Source organism: Syngnathus floridae, chromosome 16 (genome assembly GCF_059516105.1).
Source record: "Syngnathus floridae isolate MCC-2025c chromosome 16, RoL_Sflo_1.0, whole genome shotgun sequence".
NCBI lineage: Eukaryota > Metazoa > Chordata > Actinopteri > Syngnathiformes > Syngnathidae > Syngnathus > Syngnathus floridae.
Genome location: NC_142428.1, coordinates 9,276,167 through 9,294,606, shown reverse-complemented (window position 1 = coordinate 9,294,606; position 18,440 = coordinate 9,276,167). Strand labels below are relative to the sequence as shown.

The window sequence follows — 18,440 nt, the reverse complement described above, 5'->3', positions numbered from 1 at the left end:
GTCTTTCGACAATGCCTCATCCATATTTCTTTTCAGTTGCGTCGCTCAGTGGAAGTCGTACCAGGAGGCGCGACAGAGCGTCATTGAGATCATGAACGAAGCTGAAAAGAAGCTCACCCAGTTTTCCACTGCCAAGGCAGCAACCAGCCAAGAGGCTGAGGACAAGTTGCTCAGTCACCGGGTAACACAACTCAAACAGAACTCAGTCATGAAGACACAGCCAGTGCAGTACCTTCTTGTCTGTTTTTTTTTTTTTTTGTAGTCCCTGGTCTCGCTCGTCAACGGCTTTCACGAGAAGCTGAACGGTCTGGAGGAGCAAGCGGCTCAGCTGGAGCAGGTGGGCAGCGATGCCAGCAAGGCCACCATCAGTCGCTCCATGACCACCGTGTGGCAACGTTGGACCAGACTCCGAAGCGTGGCCCGCGGCCAGGAGCGAGTTCTTGAGGACACGGCGCAGGAGTGGAGGACATTCAGAGAGAAGGTAAGTCGGGATGCACAGAAACCAGCCTAATGACAAGTACTGACCGAAACGCATCATTGGCAAAAGATGACAAAGGTGCGAGCGGTTGCCGATGAGCTCCGGGGTCGGGTGCCGGACAGCGCGGTGGAGAAGTGTTCCAAGGCCACGCTGCAGTCTCTGCTGGAGCAGCATGACGTTCTGAGCCAAGACTTGGAGAGAGAGCTGTCGTCGCTGACTCTGCTGCGCCAGTACGCCCTCAGCCTGCTGCATGACGTGGAGGTGCCCTCACCCACCAGTGAGCAAGAAGAGCTCCCCAGTCTGAAGGAGATCCGGGCTGTGCAGGACCAGATGGACGGGTACTAATGCCGCACGGCTGTCTTGTTGACTTCATTTCTTCTGGTGTCATTTCTTTGTGTTTTGGCATAGCCTCCTGACGCAATCCAGGACCAAGCGAGCTCAGGCCGCTCAGGAACTGAGAGACAGAGAGGAGGTTGAGCGAGAACTCAGCGTGGTGAAAGCCTGGATCCAGGAGACCAGGGAGCTTCTTTTCAACCCCTCGCCTGACATTGACTCGCTGCTTCAGGAACTGGAGGTACCAAGAAAAGTGGACTTACAAAGTGGATTCATTACCTTGAGATATTGATCTAAGAATATTATGATATATTTTTTGTTTGACGAAGCTTCATCTACTTTTGTGCAGGTGGTCCATGGAGACGTGATCACCTACCGTCAAAACGTGGACAAACTAGCCGAGCAGCAACAGAGCAAGTACCTGGATCTCTACACCATCCTGCCTTCTGAAATCTCCATGCAGTTGGCCGAGGTCTCGCTGGCTTTGGGGGCCATTGAGGATCAGGTGCGCTTCAAATTTTCTCAAGGTCCATTCTGGACTCTGCAGTATTTTTTGTATTTGGTGCGTTCCAGGTTCTGTCCAAAGAAAGAGACATCCAGAAAACCAGAGAAATTAAGGAAGAGTTCAATTCTCGAATCCACGAGGTTTCTGAGAAGCTCAAAGCTATCTCTGACAAATTTAAGGACAAATCACCAGAAGTTGACCAAGCCAAAGAAGAAGTCAAGGTAGAGCACCGATTTACCTCCAGCAGTGGCTGTAAGGTTTTTCACCAAACAGTCTTATGGTTTTTTTTTTTTAATGCTTTCAGAGTCTAGCCGGTGACTTGGACTCCTGCGGTCGTACTCTCGCCGAGCTGGACGCGGGAGTGCAGGAGTTCAGCCGCCGCAACCCTCTGCTGGCAAAGCAGCTGAGCGACGCCATCGGGAAGCTCTCAGAGATGCACCATCACACCACCCGACTGGCTGACTGCCGCAACAACTGGCTCAAAAAGGTTTTCGACCGTTCATCTGAAACTTAAAAAAAGTATGTGAGGGTTCATTGCACAGCCATGTCCGTTTTTCTTTGCTGTCCAGGCTGTTTGCTATTTAGACGAATACCACGAGATGCTGGACTTCATTGTGAGGTGGTCGGAGAAAGCCAAGAGCCTGGTGAGGGCCAACGTTATCTGGAATTCGTCGCTTCACCTTCAGGAGCAGATACGCATGTACCAGGTGGGTGGCACCAGTCGGTGGGAGTCCTCAAGAGTTCCGTGGGGCTGCAACAAACAATTATTTTATCCATCCATTAATCTTTTTGGATATTTCCTGTCGAGCATATGGATAATCTTCAATGCAAAAAGTTATCTAAACCACTGATTCTCGTCCTTCACCTACAAACGCTGTTTCGGTCTCCTCGCCAGGCTGTCCTGCGAGAGTCCCGCGAGCTCCACGGTGACCTGGAGTCCATGGCGGAGAAAGTGGAACTCCTGTCAGAGGTCCTGCAGGTGGAGTCCATGAACCGGCAAGTGTGCGAGCTCAGCCGACACACAGAGGAGCTCCAGCAGAGCATCAAGACGCGGCTGCAGAGCTTGGAGGACGCCGAGAAGGTGCGGAGGACTCAGTCGCTGCTCTTCGTCACGTTGTCTTTGACATTTGTCTAACAGAATCCCCCACGTCCTCAGAGTATGGAAGCGCTGGAATGTGAGGTGATGGCGTTACACGTCGCTCTGGAGCAGGTCCAGTCCACGCTAACGTCACCTGAGCTGGCAGGCCAGAGCCTCAAAGAACAGCTGCTGCAGAGACAGGTGGGAGATGGGAGAAGGCAAGCCCTGTGCCAGTTTTTCAACATTTGATGGACACCCTTTTTTTCAGCGTTTGATGGCAGACATGGAGAGTTTGAAGCAGCAGGTGCAGGCAGTGCAGCTGTGCCAGAGTGCCCTGCGGGTGCCCGAAGAGGCGATGCCCAACCTGGCTGTTTGTCGCACAGCTCTCCGTCTGCAGCAAGATGCCAGCCACCTGCAGCACGTAACCATCCAGCAGTGCAACATCCTTCAGGTTGACCAAGTTTCAAAAATGGACGCTCGCTCGTGCCTTTATCTTTATCCAAATCGATTTTTACAAAAAAATCTCCAGGAGGCAGTGGTGCAGTACGAGCAGTACGAACAAGAAGTGAAGGAATTGCAGGGCTTGATCGAGGAAGCGCACCGCGTCATCCAGGACCGCCCCATCGCTACCAGCAGCATCCAGGAGCTACAGACGCAGATCCTTCACCACGAGGTAATTCCACCCAACAAGGTCAGGCTGAATCCAACCGCCAACCACTTCTTCTTCTTCTCAGGAGCTGGCCCAGAAGATCAAAGGCTACCAGGAGCAGATCGCCTCCCTCAACTCCAAGTGCAAAATGTTGGCGGTGAAGGCCAAGCACGCCACGCTGCTGTTGACCGTCAGCGACGAGGACTTGCCCGAGATGGAGGAGGAGAGGACAACTGTGACGGTAACATCGGAATAATCCAATAGTGATGCGTAAAAATACGTCGACAATAATAATAATAATATTTCAGTTGTTGACTAGGAAAGAGCAACATTTCCGAAATGACACTCATTACAATCCAAGGTCATTGATAGATTGAGTAATTCATTGAATGTTTAATTTGTTCAAATGGAAAAAATACTGTTGTTTTGTCAGGAAAACAAGCCAATCAAAATCAAATTGTTCATTACATAACAAAATATATTTCAGCAAAGAAAGTCCATGAGGACACACCAAGTCATGAAGCGAAACAAAAAAACCCACAAATTATCCCTACGTGATGTTTCTCGCCCTACCTTCAGATCACGGCGGGCCGCTGCCACGCCCTCCTGTCTCCCGTCACCGAGGAGTCCGGCGAGGAGGGCACCGTCAGCTCCGTGTCCTCCCCTCCCACGTGTCGCTCGCCGTCGCCGCTCGGTCACAGCGATGCTGCTCCTGCTAAGGTAACATTCACCTAGCGACTTAAAATTTGATAACCATGTGAAGCCACAAAAAAAGTCTCATAAAGTCATTTGTGGTAAAAACTTAGTAGCTGGCACCTTTTAAAAAATTCAGCCAAAGCCAAAGCCAGTTCTCCTAAGCAACATGGAATTTGGTGGGAATATCTGTCATGAGTGGACCCACGTTAAAGTCTCTAGAAGCCATATCTGAAAAGACATAGGAAGACTGCCATGTTCGTTTTGGGTGGCCGTTGTGACTCAGTAAGTACTCTGTTCTAAAAAAAATCAGGTTTCACCGAACAAGCTAGAATTTGGTACGCATGTCTCTCATGAGTAGAGGCAAAAAAAAAACTCAAGTCATAATCCTTTGAATGCATCCTCCCAGGCTGGAAGGGGAGCCCTGAAGAGAGCGCCGGTCCAAGAACTCTACGACCCGACCTTTGAGTCTGTGGCCAACCTGGATGACCTGCAGCGCTCGTGGGAGACGTTGAAAAACGTGGTAGGTATGCTCGCAGAAGGTCCCGTCTTTGCAGCCACTTTCATGTCTGCTATGCGGACAGATCAGTGAGAAGCAAAGAAGTCTGTACGAAGCTCTGGAGAAGCAGCAGCGCTACCAGGCCTCGCTGCAATCCATCTCGTCCAAAATGGAAGCGCTGGAGGCCAAGCTGAGCGAGCCCCTAGAGGCTGACACCAGTCCAGATAGTCACATGACAATGCACCAGGTCAGCAATTTCTGGACTTAATAAATGACCTTGGCTACAGTTTGGGCAAATACAGACTAATCTAAAAACATTGGAACGCCAAATATAGTTACATCTTATATGACTTTGCAGGGCGTGATGCAAGAGATTGAGAGCATGCAGGAGGACATTGACGGGCTCCAGATGAGCTTCAGCGACGACCTGAACGTAGGTGCCGCTTCCGCAGTGGACTCGGATATGGCCGACCAGCTGGCCATGCAGTCGTCCCTGGCTGTCCTCGCCGAGAGGATGGCCACCATCCACATGAAGGCTTCGGGGAAGCGCCAGCTATTGGAGGTAAGAGAATAGCACGTATTGCCTGAAATGGTCCAATTTCACTTCACTTGCCATTCATGCAACTGAATAATAGCTTTGTGTTTATAGAGACAGGCTAAGATTTCACACAATTGAGACAATTTAAATATTGTTAATGTGAACCCGTCCACTGCAGGAACGCGTCATCGATCGTCTTGAAGGTCAACGCCTGGATGAGGCTATACGAGGTTTTCAGAACCAAGCAGACGAACTGGACCGGTGGTTGACCCGGACGCAACGTTCTGCCGCCGTCATCCTTGAAACGCAGGAGACGGACGCTGAAGGGCAGCTCACGCATTGTCAGGTGTTTTTTTTTTTTTTTTTTGCATACTGTGTTTTATTATGATTTCCCTTTCAGGAGACGACATTGCTTGGAAGAACTGATGTGAAGTTTTGAGGCAGAAACACGTTTTGTTGTCAGGGAATGTTGTTTAGAATCCAGGAATTTGAAAAAAGTGTGTTGGTAAACAATGTTTGCAGGCCCGAGTCAAAACCTTTGAGGTGGGAGGGGCACTGCTATCGTGAGTAGCTAAACAAGCGTGCTCAGGCCTCCAGCTGGCTGACCCGCCTTGCTTCTTAGCAGCACGAGCAGTGCTCTTAAGAAGATTATGTCAGAGTCCTTCACGAGTCGCCGTCTGACCACGAATAGATCCCGTTGCCGGGATTGGTGGCAAAGCCTCCGGGAAATCCTCGAGAGCCGGGAGGACTGACAAACGAGAAAACAAATGCACGTTTTCATCTCACTCGACGCGTGGCTTTCGTTTTTTATCAATGTGACGTGAGGGATTAGCGCCAATGTGGCAGAAGAACTCGGAGCAGAGGAGCCCGGGTCAAAGGGCAAAGCCCTCGCCACCCCCCGGTCGGGAATAGCCGCAGGTCCGTACAGAAATGGACAATGTTTGAGCTGGCCTCCCTCTTCCTGCTGCTGCAGAATATGCTGCTGGACATTGAGGAGAAGGTGCAGGCTCTCTCCGTGCTGTCCGTACGCAGCGAGAACCTGTTGCTGCGGGGACGCACCGAGACCCGGGCTGAGACCCGGGCTGAGGCCGAGCGGCTGGCCAGGAGGTTGCGCACGCTGAAGGGAGGCTTGCTGGAGCTGCAGAAGATGCTGCAGGAGAAGCATGCCAGCATGCAGGTGGGCTTCCTCAGACAACACATTTGAACCGCAAACTACCAACGAGACACAAACATGAAACCGTACATGCCAATAAATTGTGCGCAGGGCTCCGCGCAAGAGCAGGAGGACAGCGAGTCCGACTCCAGTCTCTCTCAGAGCTCCAGTGTTCAGGACTGGGTGGCCCAGGCTCGGACCACGCGCTCCCAACAGCACCAGGACACGCTTCAGAGCCAAAGGGTACGTTCCGCAACCACGCTGTTGACATCGGCGCTCGGACGAAAAATAATGTCGTTACCTCCCCCGTTGCGTAGGAATTGGAGGAGCAGCTCGCTGAGCAGAAGAAGCTGCTTCAGTCGGTGGCCAGCAGAGGCGAGGAGATCCTCATCCAGCAGGCGTCGCCGGGCAGCACCACGTACTGAACGCCCTTCTCAATAGTTTTCAGCTAATACTGTGAACAGTGTGAATGGAAATTTGTTTGCGCTTTTGGCAGCGCTTCCGAGCCGTTTTCAGCTGCTGCGCTCGCCGAGCGGGAAGCCGACGCCGCCCGTCAGCAGATGAGGCAAAGGTGGGAGAGCCTGCGGCTGGAGCTTAAAACCAAAGTGCAGCTGATGCAAAAGAACCTGATGCAGGACCACAAGCAGACGGTACAGTCGAGTCATGCAAAAAGCAAGACAAAAATACTAAAAGTTGTTTTTAAAAGCCAGAGAAAAGATTGGTTGTGTTTCTTTGCAGGTTTATTCCAGTGCTCCGTGTGCGGCAGTGCTTTTGAAAGAAGAACTTGAAACTGACGCCGCAACGCTGAAGGCTCTTTATGACCGTTGCAGGCGAACAATGGAACATTCTCAGGTTGAAATTTGTATTATTGTTTTGGAAAAGTCAGAGTTGGGAAACTTGAGACACACGACTTATTACTTTACCCTGCTGTCCTTTTTCAGCCTGGCGACGAGAGTGCCATGCAGGCGTCCACGATGGAGCAGCAGCTCTACTCAGCCGTCTCATCCACCTCCTCCTGGCTGGACGGCGTGGAGAACGTGGTCTTGTCTGACTCGCTGCTGCTGGCTGATAACGTAGAGGCTCAGCTGGAAAAGCAGATGGTGCAACCATTTTCCTTGCCAAATCCTGAAATATGTGTGTGATTGTGCGTCACTGAACCTCGATGGAGAGACTCATGGAATTCAGCATTCTTGCTTCAATATCAGAGATCAAACAGGATCTGAACTGTTCCTGGTTTGGTTTGCAGACGTTGGAGAGAGATCTCCATCGCGTGGCAGGGGAAGTGGCGCTCAGTCAGACCTTGCTTGCCACATCATCTGGCTTGAGGCAAGAGGAGCGGGCCTTGCTGGAGGACAATATGGACTGCCTGAAAGAGAGACTGGGAGCTCTGGGCGCTGCTCTGGGTCAAAGCTGCGATCACATGAGGACTAGGACTCACCAACTCACAGCCTACCAGGTTGCTATTCATCCGTTCATTCAACTTTAATTATTCACCTCCCAGCCATCCTCAGGCACCAGAGGTGTGCCCCAGGGCTCTGTTCTGGGGCCCTGCTTGTTCATCACATTTGTAATTCCCCAAACCAACACAAAACACATCTTTTTTTACACTGATGGTTCTTGTGTTCTCAATTTTTTGAACTTATAATTGATTGTTTGATTGTACAATGTCCTGCATGATTTGGCTTTGTTGTTGAACACAGACTGAACTGCAACATCTCCAGAGTGCATTAATGGAGTCAAAGTGCCAGGTCTTGCAAGTACTAGCCGAAGCCATGGACAGACCAGTCTCAGAGCAGCTCCAGGTACGGCAAAACGTTTTTACACTTTTCATTTTTTTACGCATCTTTCGTTTTTATGCAGGTCATTGCCAGCACAGAGGACAACCTGAAAGAATTTGAACAGAAAATTGCAGAACTGAAAAGCAGAGGAGCTTCATTGCAAGCCGATCAGATATCAACAGATAAAATACTGAAGCTTCAGGTTAGATGAACGAAGTTGGGGCATTTGTAAATCAAAGTACTAGTCTTGTTTTTTGGGGGGGTCAGGATGCCTACGAGGAGCTGATGATGACCGTAGGCACTCGGCGCAGCGGGCTGAACCAGAACGTGGCACTCAAGCTGCAGTACGAGCGGGCCCTGCAGGACCTTGCCGACCTGGTGGACACGGCCAAGGGCAAGATGGCTGCCGACCAGAGGATCATCGCCAGCTCAGCCGAGGAAGTCCAGAGTCACCTGGACAAACACAAGGTCAGACTTTATGTTACATGATTTGTATGATGTGTATGGATAATGAAATACATGTTTAAAAAAAAGCTGTTTATCTTGAGTTTAATCAACATTGGTTCTTCTCCAAAATCTGTGGTTGTCTTGTAGGAATTTTTCCAGGGCCTGGAGTCACATATGATTTTAACTGAGACCTACTATGGAAAAATTAGTGGGCTGATGCTGGCCAAAGAGAGGCGGGTGCTGGAGGAGACCTTAAACCAGGCTCAGAGCGTCCTCCAGCAAGCGCACAGCAAAGGTGTGGAGCTGGAAGGCATTCTGGAGGTAAGACAACGAGGCTCCCCTCACCCACAAAAAACGCTGACAAACCATTTCCTGTATTCTCTTTGTCAGAGTTGGCATCACTTGGTGCAGGATTACCAAAGCCTGGATGGCCAGTTGGAGGCTGTCGAGGAGAGTATCCCTGCAGTGGCATTAGTGGAAGAGACGGAGGAGAAACTGATGGAGCGGATTTCACTGTATCAGGTACAACGAGGAGAAAATGAATCTGCCGTTTTATCCAAGTCCTCTACTTGGCCTTTTTACTCAAGTATCTGTTGTAATACTTTTGCCACCTTTGCAAAAAATGTGACTCAAGTCCCTCTTCCAGGCTCTGAAGGGGAAGCTCACGGAGCACCAACACAAACTGCACCAGGTTCTGGCAGAAGGCAAACGTCTCCTGCTGTCCGTCTGCTGTCCCGCGTTGGAGAATCAATTGGCGGTTCTGGGCGAGCACTGGCTGGAAAACACTGGCAAAGTCACCAAGGAACTGCAGCGTCTGGAGGCCATCCTCAAACACTGGACCAGGTCAGGGACATCATCAGATGCGCTGTGGATCCACAATAAATGTCGGAACCGTGACAGCTATGGATGAAAATACAGAATTGATCGAAAATACTCAGTCTCATTTTTTTTCTCCCCAGCTATCAGAGACATTGCGGGGAGCTGAGCGAATGGCTCCAGTCTGCCCTGGAGCGTCTGGAGTTTTGGAACACGCAAGCACTCTTGGTCCCGCAGGAGTTGGAAACAGTCAGAGAGCAGCTCTCCGCTTTTCTGGTGAGGTCACTGCTTATCACGTCACCATCATGCTGTCGTTCTCAAGATTGCGCTCTATCTCAGGAGTTTTCCAAGGAAGCGGAGACCAAGTCCAGCCTGAAGAGTTCTGTGCTCTCTGACGGACACCAACTCCTGAGACTAAAGAAGGTGGACACGGTAGCGCTGCGCTCAGACCTGGCCCGCATCGACAATCAGTGGAGTGAATTGTTCACACGCATACCGGTGGTGCAGGAGAAGCTCCATCAGGTACCTACCCCTCAACCTTGACTTTACTCCTCGTCAAAAACGGTTGAGTAGGTTTTAGTGGGCCGGAACAAATTCTTGCCATTTCAGTTCTTGCTGACAGACAAATTAAACGTGTATGTAAATGATGTCCATTTTTTCCTCAGATCCAAATGGAGAAGGTGGCCTCCCGCCACGCCATCTCAGAGCTGTTCAATTGGATATCGCTGATGGAGAATGTCATTGAGGAGGATGAAGAAAACCTCAAGAGTGCCGTCGGATCACATGTGATCCAGGACTACTTGCAGAAATACAAGGTGGCCTTGAAAATGGTTTTGCTATGCGAGAAGGTTGGCTCGGCGACTCGAACAGAACATTTGCCATTTCTCAGGGCGTCAGGGTGGATTTAAGCTGCAAGCAGTTGACGGTGGACTTTGTCAACCAGTCGGTGCTGCACCTCAGCGGCCACGACGTGGAGAGCAAGCGCAGCGACAAAACCGACTTTGCCGAGCGTCTCGGCATCATGAACAAGCGGTGGCAGATCCTACAGGGTCGCATCAGTGAGCGGGTGAGGCAGCGGGGAATGAAAGTCATCTTGCATCTGTGGCACAACAACAAAAAATAGAAGGTGGAACATTTGTTTGACAGATCCAGTTCCTGGAGAGCCTGCTGCAGATGTGGCTGGAGTATGAGAGTAGCGTTCAGACTCTGAAGTCCTGGATGGGAACTCAAGAAGAGCGGCTGAAGAGAAAGCACAGGATTGAGGACCTGATGTCAGTACAGAATGCGCTCAAGGACTGCCAGGTAGCCCTCACATGTCTTCGGCCTTCTTGAAGAGCCGGTCAAAACTCCAAAATCTATTTTTCAGGAAATGGAGGAGCTGATGAGGGACAAAGAAAAAGAACTGGAGCGGGTTGAAGAGCAGGGCTGCGCTCTTGTTCAGAACAAAACCGATGAGGCCTGCGCTATCGTCATGGAGACCCTCCAGGGCGTCAACCACACCTGGGCCAATCTGGACCACCTCGTATGTTGCTTCCATTCCTGTCTTGATTATTTTCCTCGAAAACCAAACTTAAGATCAGAATGTCCAGATCGGCCAGCTGAAGATCAGCCTGACGTCGGTGTTGGATCAGTGGAGTCTTTACAAACGCGCTTCAGAAGAGATTAACGGCTACTTGACAGAAGGCCGGTATTCCGTCTCACGTTTCCGCCTCCTCACCGGCTCCTTGGAGGCCGTTCAGCAGCAAGTGCAAAGTCTGCAGGTATGATTTGTCTTCGCTCGGATGCGACGGCTGGATCCGATCCGGTCATCGGTGTGCCGTCTACAGGCTTTGCGAGAGGAACTGGAGAAGCAGGAGAGCAGTCTGAGGAGGTTCGGTGCTATCACCCAGCAGCTGCTGAAAGAGTGTCACCCATCAGTGTCGGATTCCCTCGGGCACGCCCTCAAGGACGCCAACGCAAGGTGACTCCATTGATTTCACCAGAGCACCGTCTGGCCGATGAACGTCAAGCCCTTCCTTCCTTGAAGCGCACCATGTCCTCCTCAGGTGGTCCGGCCTCCTGGAGGAGATATCCGAGCGACTGAGGAGCAGCAAAGCTCTCCAGCAACTGTGGCAAGGCTACAAGGACCTTCACCAGCAGAACTGCGCCAGCGTCCTGCTCCAGGAAGACAAAGCCGAGCAGCTCCTCAAGGCGGCGTGCGGCGAGGACATGGCTGATGAGCACGTGTCTACCTGGATCCAAAACTGCAGCGTACGTGCGCTTTGTACACATTACAAACGCAGACGTGAAAATCAAGTCATTTTCTAGAGTTTTACCCCTCTTTAAACGATTTTTTTGTTTTGTTTGGCAGGAGGTTCTCCATTCCCACGTCCCGGTCCAAGCCTCCCTGCAGGTTCTCCGTGAGCTTGGAGATCAGCTGAAGCAGCAGGTGGACACCTCGGCCGCCTCCGCCATTCAATCGGACCACCTGGCACTTTCTCAGCGGCTGGCGGCGCTGGAGCAAGCACTCAACAGGCAACTCGTCACACTACAGGTGCGCAACCTTTGCATCAAGCATCAACGTGACGTGTGTTCTGAGCTTTGAGTTTGCCTCCTCACCCTTCTAGACCGGCGTTCACGACTACGAAACCTTTAACTGCCAGCTGGACGCTTTAGGGGACTGGGTGGTGGAAGCGGAGGAGGCTCTGAAGGTGCACGACCCGAATGGCTCCACTGACTTGAACCTCATCCAAGAGCGTATGCAGGAGCTGAAGGTTTGCAAAACAAAACAAAAATCTTTGCGGCGAATTTGCAGACATAAGCGTTGTCTTTCAACAGCGACTGATGATGAAGTTCAGCAGCTTGGCGCCAGAATTGGAGCGTCTCAACGAGCTGGGTTATCGGCTCCCGCTCAACGATTCCGAGATCAAACGTATGCAGAACCTGAACAGGAGCTGGTCGGCCGCCTCGGCGCAGACCACTGAGAGATTTAGGTAAGAAGTTCATCATCATCTGTGCCTTGAGAGGACACTCCCACTGCGGCGCAGACTGCCCTCTGTCAGATCCACCAGCCTCATGCTCAAGGCTTGTGGCTTTTCTTTTCCTCCAGCAAACTGCAGTCCTTCCTGCTTCAGCAGCAGACCTTCTTGGAAAAGTGTGAGACGTGGATGGAGTTCTTGGTCCAAACGGAGCAGAATCTGGCTGTGGAAATCTCCGGAAACTATCAAAGTTTGATGGAGCAGCAGAAGGCCCACGAGGTTCCTAGCCTTTCTCTGACTCCCTCAGGATGTTTGGAATTTTTATTTTTTTATTATTATCCATGGACACGGTTTGATGTCTTGCAGTTATTCCAGGCTGAGATGTTCAGTCGCCAGCAGATCCTCCACTCCATCATCTGCGATGGACAAAGGATGCTGGAACAGGGCCAAGTGGATGACCGGTCGGCTTTACAGACTTTAAATCCGTTCATATATGTTTTGTCTGTGTGTGTGTGTGTGTGTGTGTGTGTGTGTGTGTGTGTGTGTGTGTGTGTGTGTGTGTGTGTGTGTGTGTGTATGTATGTATGTATGTGTGTATATATGTGTGTGTGTGTGTGTGTGTGTGTGTGTGTGTGTGTGTGTGTGTATGTATATATATATATATATATATATATATATATATATATATATATATATATATATATATATATATATAATAATAATAATAAATATATATTGTTTTGTTCCTGGATTGGATTGTGCAGGAATGAGTTCAATCTGAAACTGGCCCTGCTGAGCAACCAGTGGCAGGGCGTTGTGCGGCGCGCCCAGCAGAGGCGCGGCATCATTGATGGCTTGGTGCGCCAGTGGCAGCGCTACCGCGAGATGCTGGACAAGCTGCGCAAGTGGCTCGTGGACCTCTCCCAACCGGCCGAGGGGCTTCGGCCCGGGACATCTGTTCCTCTGCAGCAAGCTCGCTCCATGCTGGATACCCTCCAGGTCCAGAACCGGGCAGTTTTAGCCGTCCATATGGGCCAGCCTCGCTAAAGTTTCTGTCTTGTGTGTGTGTGTCTGCAGCTGAAGGAGAAGGTGCTGCAGCGGCAGCAGGGCAGTTACATCCTGACGGTGGAGGCCGGTAGACAGCTGCTGCTGTCGGCCGACAGCCGGGCTGAGGCCGCTTTGCAGGCCGAGCTGACCGATGTCCAGCAGCGCTGGAAGCGGACCAGCGGACGATTGGAGGAAATGCGGAGGGAACTCAGCACCTTGTTGAAGGTGCAGCACACCTTCATTGCTAAAGTATCTTTACGAAATGGAATCCAGATATCGCAAACTCGCTTTGTGTGACAACAGGACTGGGACCGCTGTGACAAAGGCATCGGCGCATCTCTGGAGAAGCTTCGGGCCTTCAAGCGACAACTCTCTCAGCCTCTTCCCGATCATCACGATGACCTGCAAGCGCAGCAGATGCGCTGCAAGGTACACCGGATCCGGTCCTTTCCTGCGTTTGGACCTACTGTACGTCACACGGGCGCCTCCGCCATTTATCAGGACTTGGAGGGCGCCATCGAAGGCTGGACTGGCGATCTGGCCCACCTGACTGTCCTGAGGGAGTCGCTGTCGTGCTACATCAGCGCTGAGGACCTGTGCGTACTGCAGGAGCGTATTGAGCTGCTGCAGCGCATGTGGGAGGAAATCTGCCACCAGGTGACGCATGCACATCACTTGGGTTGTTTAAATGTCGTGCGTGGGACTTTGAAACGGTCTAAAGCAGGGGTGCCCAAACATTTCCAGCTCGCGAGCTACTTTTGAAATGACCAAGTCACAAAGATCTACCCACTAAAAAAATTAATTTATTTTTTATATATACCGTAATTTCCGGACTATAAGCCGCACCGGATTATAAACCGCACCAGCTAAAATTCAGGGATATGTAACCGCACCGGACTATAAACCGCACGTGCACACGAGTTTTTTACACAGAAAGACAGTACATAGAAAGCCTTTTTAACGTTTTAATAACATACTTGAACATGTCTTTCTAAACATTGCCTGTGACGCTGCAGTACTACTGCTGCGCCACAGGCAATGTTTACAACGCGGAAGTGTGCACGCGAGTTATTATCAAAGAAAGACTGGACACAGAAAGTTTTTTTAAAGCTTTAATAACATACCTTAACATTTCTTTCCAAACACTGCCTGTGACGCGGCAGTAATACCGCAGCAACACGGAAGTAACACAGGAAAGTCACTGAGACGCGGCGGTAACACAGCAGCAACACAGCAGCAACACGGTAGCACAGCACTAACAGGGCTGGTTAAAGAAAACATACCAGTAAAAGTAAAAAAAGAGCCGTCTTCATCTTCCTCCTGTGCACTGAAACAATCGAAGTCTTCCTACTTAGTGTCCGATTGGAATAGCGTTAGATATCTTTCGCCTCACACTTTCTCAGTCTCTCTTTCGTCGTCGCTTTTATGCATTTCTTCGAGTGTGATGAGGGTCTGTTCATGCTAATCTTATTCATGCACGAAGCGCTAAATTACATTAAACTAGCGAGCGACATGTATAGCTAAAAAGCGGCATCATATGCATTTCTTTTGTCCCCCATAATGACGGTTTGTGTATAAAAGCTTCCTTTAAGTAATGTCCGTCTTGATCTCGTTCTGTCTCTTCTTTGTGTGAGTGCGAGTGTGGGTGTGTGCGTGATGCGTGAGACGATCAAAACACAAACTAGCACGTCTTCTTCGGCGCATTATCTCTTCTTCGTCTGTCTCGCTCTTGCTTCCCGCTAGAGCGCCCCCTGGAGGCCGTAAAAATCCATAAATACGCTCCAAAGTAGACACAACACAATGTCATCAACATCGACTGCCTTTGACTTAAAAGCGGCATCATATGCATTTCTTTTGTCCCCCATCATGACGGTTTGTGTATAAAAGCCTCCTTTCAGTAATGTCCGTCTTGATCGCGTTCTGCGTGATGCGCGAAATGTTGTAAACACAAACTATCACGTCTTCTTCGGCGCATTATCTCTTTGCCTGTCTCGCTCTTGCTTCCTGCTAGAGCGCCCCCTGGAGGCCGGAGGCCGTAAAAATCCATAAGTACGCCGCGCCGCCATTTAAGGTTCAAAGTAACCTGAATAAAATGCATTAAAAGTTCACATTCATTACAACTTGTTTTTGGTGAGCAAAATGTCAGAAGAATTTAATTTAAATGCTGATTGATTGAGTTTTAATACAATGCAGATGGTCCAAACAGCGCCACTGCTTTGTGTAATCTCTGAGTCACATGGCAGAGTAAGAAAGGGTTTAGAGCACAGGTGTCAAACTCAAGGCCCGGGGGCCAGATACGGCCCACCACATCATTCTATGTGGCCCGCGAAGACAAATTGTGCATCAAATTCGTGTGTCATTACTAGAATTGCAAATTGTCTTCACTTTTAATAATATCTTTTTTTTTAAATATTTGACCAGTTTTTACTCGTCTTGCAAAACAAATTATTTGAAAACAAATTATTTGTCAGTTTGTTTTGTAGCTTTTACTGTATATAATAGTGTTAAGAGTAAAAGTGATCAAGTCATCACAAAAATCACGAAAAAAATCTTATATAAGCCGCACCTGACTATAAGCCGCAGGGTCCAAAATTTTGGGAAAAAGTCGCGGCTTATAGTCCGGAAATTACGGTTTGTGTGTGTGTGTGTGTGTGTGTGTGTGTATATATATATATATGTCAACGTGAAAAAAAAGTCCACCCATTCCCTATGGAAGTGATACTTTTTTTTTAATCTTTTTACTATGGGCAGCTGCCCTTTTTATACTTTTAATGTCACGCGATCTACCAGTAGTGGCTAGGCGATCGACCGGTCGATGGCGATCGACGTATTGGGCACCCCTGGTCTAAAGTGATCAAGGAATATGGAAGATGGAGATTAATGTGTCAGATAGTTTTTAAGTTGAGAATTTTGTTATCAAATGTAGGAATTTAGAAATTAAGATTTTGTGAAGGTGTTTTTTTTATGTGGGAATTTTCTTGCGAAATAAGGGAATTTTGAAGTCTGCAGTTTTGGAAATGCGATTAGAATTGGAGTATGGATAATAGTTCCCAAGAAATTCTGGATGGGCTGAATATTTTGGATCGATCTGAATTGACAAAGAACTATTTTTTAGTTTAAAAAGTCTATTTCCTGTTTGCAAAGTTGATGAAACAGCTGCACTGAAAGATTGTGCACTGCATCCTGTTTGTGCTTCACAACAGAGAGACAGGAAACACACAAAACCACCCAGCGCCATCTCAGCGCCTCACTCGACTTGGCCAATGTCTTTCTATCTTGGCAGCTAAACTTGCGCGGGCAGCAGGTGGCCGACAAGCTGAACGAGTGGAGTGCCTTTCATGACAAGTACAAGGAGCTGTGCGAGTGGCTCACCAGCATGGAGAGCAAGGTGTCGCAAAATGGAGACGTCAGCATCGAAGAGATGATCGAGCGGCTGCGGAAGGTAAGGAGCGCACATTAGGACTTTTTTTTTTGTGTTAGTTTTGGTTGCTCTGAGTTCCACTACCGTCTTATGGTCCTATTCCACAAGGTTCAATTTTGAGTTGTTTCCCCAGGATTCCATCCCATTTGTGTTTGTTTTATGTTTGATTTTTGGCTTAACGTTCAGCACAAGTTACCAAATTGTAATTGTCTGTGGTGTGTTGTTGTCAGGACTACCAGGAGGAGATCTCCGTGGCCGAGGAGAACAAGCTGCACCTCCACCAGCTGGGAGAGCGCCTGGCCCGGGCCAGCCACCCGAGCAAGGCCACCGAAATCCAACACAAGCTCACCAAAGTCAACGACCGCTGGCAGCACCTCCTGGACCTAATCGGCGCTAGGTGAGGCGACCGACAAGACACTTTCAACTCGACCAATCCACCAGCTCCATTTTCAATCTCCGGCGCGTTTGCTGTTGTCAGGGTGAAGAAGCTGAGGGAAACCCTGGTGGCAGTGCAGCAGTTGGACAAGAACATGAGCAGCCTGCGTACCTGGCTGGCCCACATCGAGACCGAGCTATCCCAGCCCATCGCTTATGACTCCTGCGACTTCCAAGACATTCAGCGGAGGCTCGACCTACAGCAGGAGCTTCAGAGCGACATCGAAAAGCACAGCACCGGCGTGGCGTCGTTGCTGAACCTGTGCGAGGTTCTGCTGCACGACTGTGACGCCTGTGCCACCGACGCCGAGTGCAACTCCATCCAGCAGGCCACGCGCAGTCTGGACCGCCGATGGAGGAGCATCTGCGCCTCCTCCATGGAAAGGAGGCTCAAGTAGGACTTTGTCTTTGACTCTTTGCTCGCTGATCACCTCTGATAATTAACCAAAGTGCACGTCGGTTTGCAGGATTGAGGAAACGTGGCGCTTGTGGCAGAAATTCCTGGAGGACGTGACCCGCTTTGAGGAGTGGCTGGCCGCCTCTGAGGAGATGGCCGCGTTACCCAACTCCTCGGGTGTTTTGTACACCGAAGCCAAGGAGGAACTCAAGAAATTTGAGGTGCACAATTTATGATAAAGAAGTATTTACAAGACATATCATTATGTCATTTTAATCAATCAAGATTTTTTACAAGAAAAACAAAGCCTCAGTATATACCTTAGTCGCACTTTTAGGAGAAGAGACCTTTGCGGTTTGTCTCACCGCATGTCCGCAGACTTTCCAGCGTCAGGTCCACGAAAACCTGACGCAGCTGGAATTGCTGAACAAGCAGTACCGCCGGCTGGCCAGAGAAAACCGCACCGACGCTTCCGGCGGCCTGAAGGAGATGGCGCACAGCACCAACCAGCGCTGGGACAACCTGCAGAAGAGAGTAGCGGCCATCCTCCGCCGGCTCAAGGTGGGGACCATGACCACTGGCTCACGCGGCTTCTATCCAGGCCCTGAGTGAGCAAAGCAGTCCTCACTCATTCCAAAAGGCTGACCTGCTTCTTGCAACTGAGTTTGTATTCTGACTGACAAGGAGCGTTTTTCCTTTGCTTGTGCAGCACTTCATCAGTCAAAGGGAGGAGTTTGAGACGGCCAGGGATGGCATCCTGGTGTGGCTGACTGAGATGGACCTGCAGCTCACCAACATCGAGCACTTCTCTGAGTGCGACATCCAAGCTAAGATCAAACAGCTCCGGGTGAGTGGCTGCAGAGCAACAATTCAATGTTGGCTTTGATTGAAAAATCAGGCGGATGGATAACAAAAGACTGCACATACAAATATTGGAGAAATAACGCGCATCACTTTTTTTGTACACTGTTAGTGAGGCTTTTTCTGGTCCCGCAGTCCTTCCAGCAGGAGATCTCACTGACCACGGCCAAGATTGAGGGCATCTTCCACCAGGGCGGGGCACTGATCGAGAAGAGCGAGCCGCTAGACGCCGCCGTCATCGAGGAGGAACTCGAGGAGCTTCAGCGCTACTGCCAGGAGGTCTTCGGACGGGTGGAGAGATACTACAAGAAGCTCATACGACTGCCCGTAAGACCTTAAACAGTCCCAGGATGTA

At 50.0% G+C, this 18,440-nt stretch overlaps 1 protein-coding gene across 7 annotated transcripts in view; it reads left to right on the top strand.

Annotated features, from left to right (window-relative positions):
- Positions 1 to 18,440, top strand: part of syne1b (spectrin repeat containing, nuclear envelope 1b) — a 52,527-nt gene that overhangs the window by 28,284 nt on the left and 5,803 nt on the right. For 5 of the 7 annotated variants that reach the window (XM_088399884.1, XM_088399883.1, XM_088399887.1 and 2 more), the window contains 56 exons: positions 37 to 181; positions 263 to 481; positions 548 to 816; positions 887 to 1,052; positions 1,161 to 1,316; positions 1,385 to 1,537; positions 1,621 to 1,803; positions 1,886 to 2,023; positions 2,212 to 2,397; positions 2,473 to 2,595; positions 2,663 to 2,845; positions 2,924 to 3,067; positions 3,129 to 3,284; positions 3,623 to 3,763; positions 4,146 to 4,259; positions 4,321 to 4,482; positions 4,594 to 4,797; positions 4,952 to 5,119; positions 5,747 to 5,950; positions 6,038 to 6,169; positions 6,244 to 6,344; positions 6,423 to 6,576; positions 6,665 to 6,778; positions 6,868 to 7,026; positions 7,173 to 7,382; positions 7,627 to 7,728; positions 7,787 to 7,906; positions 7,972 to 8,172; positions 8,299 to 8,472; positions 8,542 to 8,673; positions 8,798 to 8,994; positions 9,111 to 9,243; positions 9,307 to 9,489; positions 9,633 to 9,782; positions 9,857 to 10,033; positions 10,114 to 10,269; positions 10,334 to 10,489; positions 10,557 to 10,727; positions 10,794 to 10,927; positions 11,013 to 11,217; positions 11,318 to 11,500; positions 11,574 to 11,720; positions 11,785 to 11,939; positions 12,056 to 12,203; positions 12,291 to 12,385; positions 12,689 to 12,923; positions 13,002 to 13,196; positions 13,275 to 13,400; positions 13,473 to 13,628; positions 16,255 to 16,413; positions 16,623 to 16,789; positions 16,871 to 17,221; positions 17,295 to 17,445; positions 17,603 to 17,785; positions 17,934 to 18,071; positions 18,221 to 18,412. In XM_088399884.1, the coding sequence (XP_088256010.1) occupies positions 37 to 181; positions 263 to 481; positions 548 to 816; positions 887 to 1,052; positions 1,161 to 1,316; positions 1,385 to 1,537; positions 1,621 to 1,803; positions 1,886 to 2,023; positions 2,212 to 2,397; positions 2,473 to 2,595; positions 2,663 to 2,845; positions 2,924 to 3,067; positions 3,129 to 3,284; positions 3,623 to 3,763; positions 4,146 to 4,259; positions 4,321 to 4,482; positions 4,594 to 4,797; positions 4,952 to 5,119; positions 5,747 to 5,950; positions 6,038 to 6,169; positions 6,244 to 6,344; positions 6,423 to 6,576; positions 6,665 to 6,778; positions 6,868 to 7,026; positions 7,173 to 7,382; positions 7,627 to 7,728; positions 7,787 to 7,906; positions 7,972 to 8,172; positions 8,299 to 8,472; positions 8,542 to 8,673; positions 8,798 to 8,994; positions 9,111 to 9,243; positions 9,307 to 9,489; positions 9,633 to 9,782; positions 9,857 to 10,033; positions 10,114 to 10,269; positions 10,334 to 10,489; positions 10,557 to 10,727; positions 10,794 to 10,927; positions 11,013 to 11,217; positions 11,318 to 11,500; positions 11,574 to 11,720; positions 11,785 to 11,939; positions 12,056 to 12,203; positions 12,291 to 12,385; positions 12,689 to 12,923; positions 13,002 to 13,196; positions 13,275 to 13,400; positions 13,473 to 13,628; positions 16,255 to 16,413; positions 16,623 to 16,789; positions 16,871 to 17,221; positions 17,295 to 17,445; positions 17,603 to 17,785; positions 17,934 to 18,071; positions 18,221 to 18,412 (9,256 nt within the window). Of the gene's footprint in view, positions 1 to 36; positions 182 to 262; positions 482 to 547; positions 817 to 886; positions 1,053 to 1,160; positions 1,317 to 1,384; positions 1,538 to 1,620; positions 1,804 to 1,885; positions 2,024 to 2,211; positions 2,398 to 2,472; positions 2,596 to 2,662; positions 3,068 to 3,128; positions 3,285 to 3,622; positions 3,764 to 4,145; positions 4,260 to 4,320; positions 4,483 to 4,593; positions 4,798 to 4,951; positions 5,120 to 5,746; positions 5,951 to 6,037; positions 6,170 to 6,243; positions 6,345 to 6,422; positions 6,577 to 6,664; positions 6,779 to 6,867; positions 7,027 to 7,172; positions 7,383 to 7,626; positions 7,729 to 7,786; positions 7,907 to 7,971; positions 8,173 to 8,298; positions 8,473 to 8,541; positions 8,674 to 8,797; positions 8,995 to 9,110; positions 9,244 to 9,306; positions 9,490 to 9,632; positions 9,783 to 9,856; positions 10,034 to 10,113; positions 10,270 to 10,333; positions 10,490 to 10,556; positions 10,728 to 10,793; positions 10,928 to 11,012; positions 11,218 to 11,317; positions 11,501 to 11,573; positions 11,721 to 11,784; positions 11,940 to 12,055; positions 12,204 to 12,290; positions 12,386 to 12,688; positions 12,924 to 13,001; positions 13,197 to 13,274; positions 13,401 to 13,472; positions 13,629 to 16,254; positions 16,414 to 16,622; positions 16,790 to 16,870; positions 17,222 to 17,294; positions 17,446 to 17,602; positions 17,786 to 17,933; positions 18,072 to 18,220; positions 18,413 to 18,440 lie in introns of all 7 variants that reach the window. The other 2 variants (XM_088399880.1, XM_088399881.1) reach the window with 1 other exon arrangement.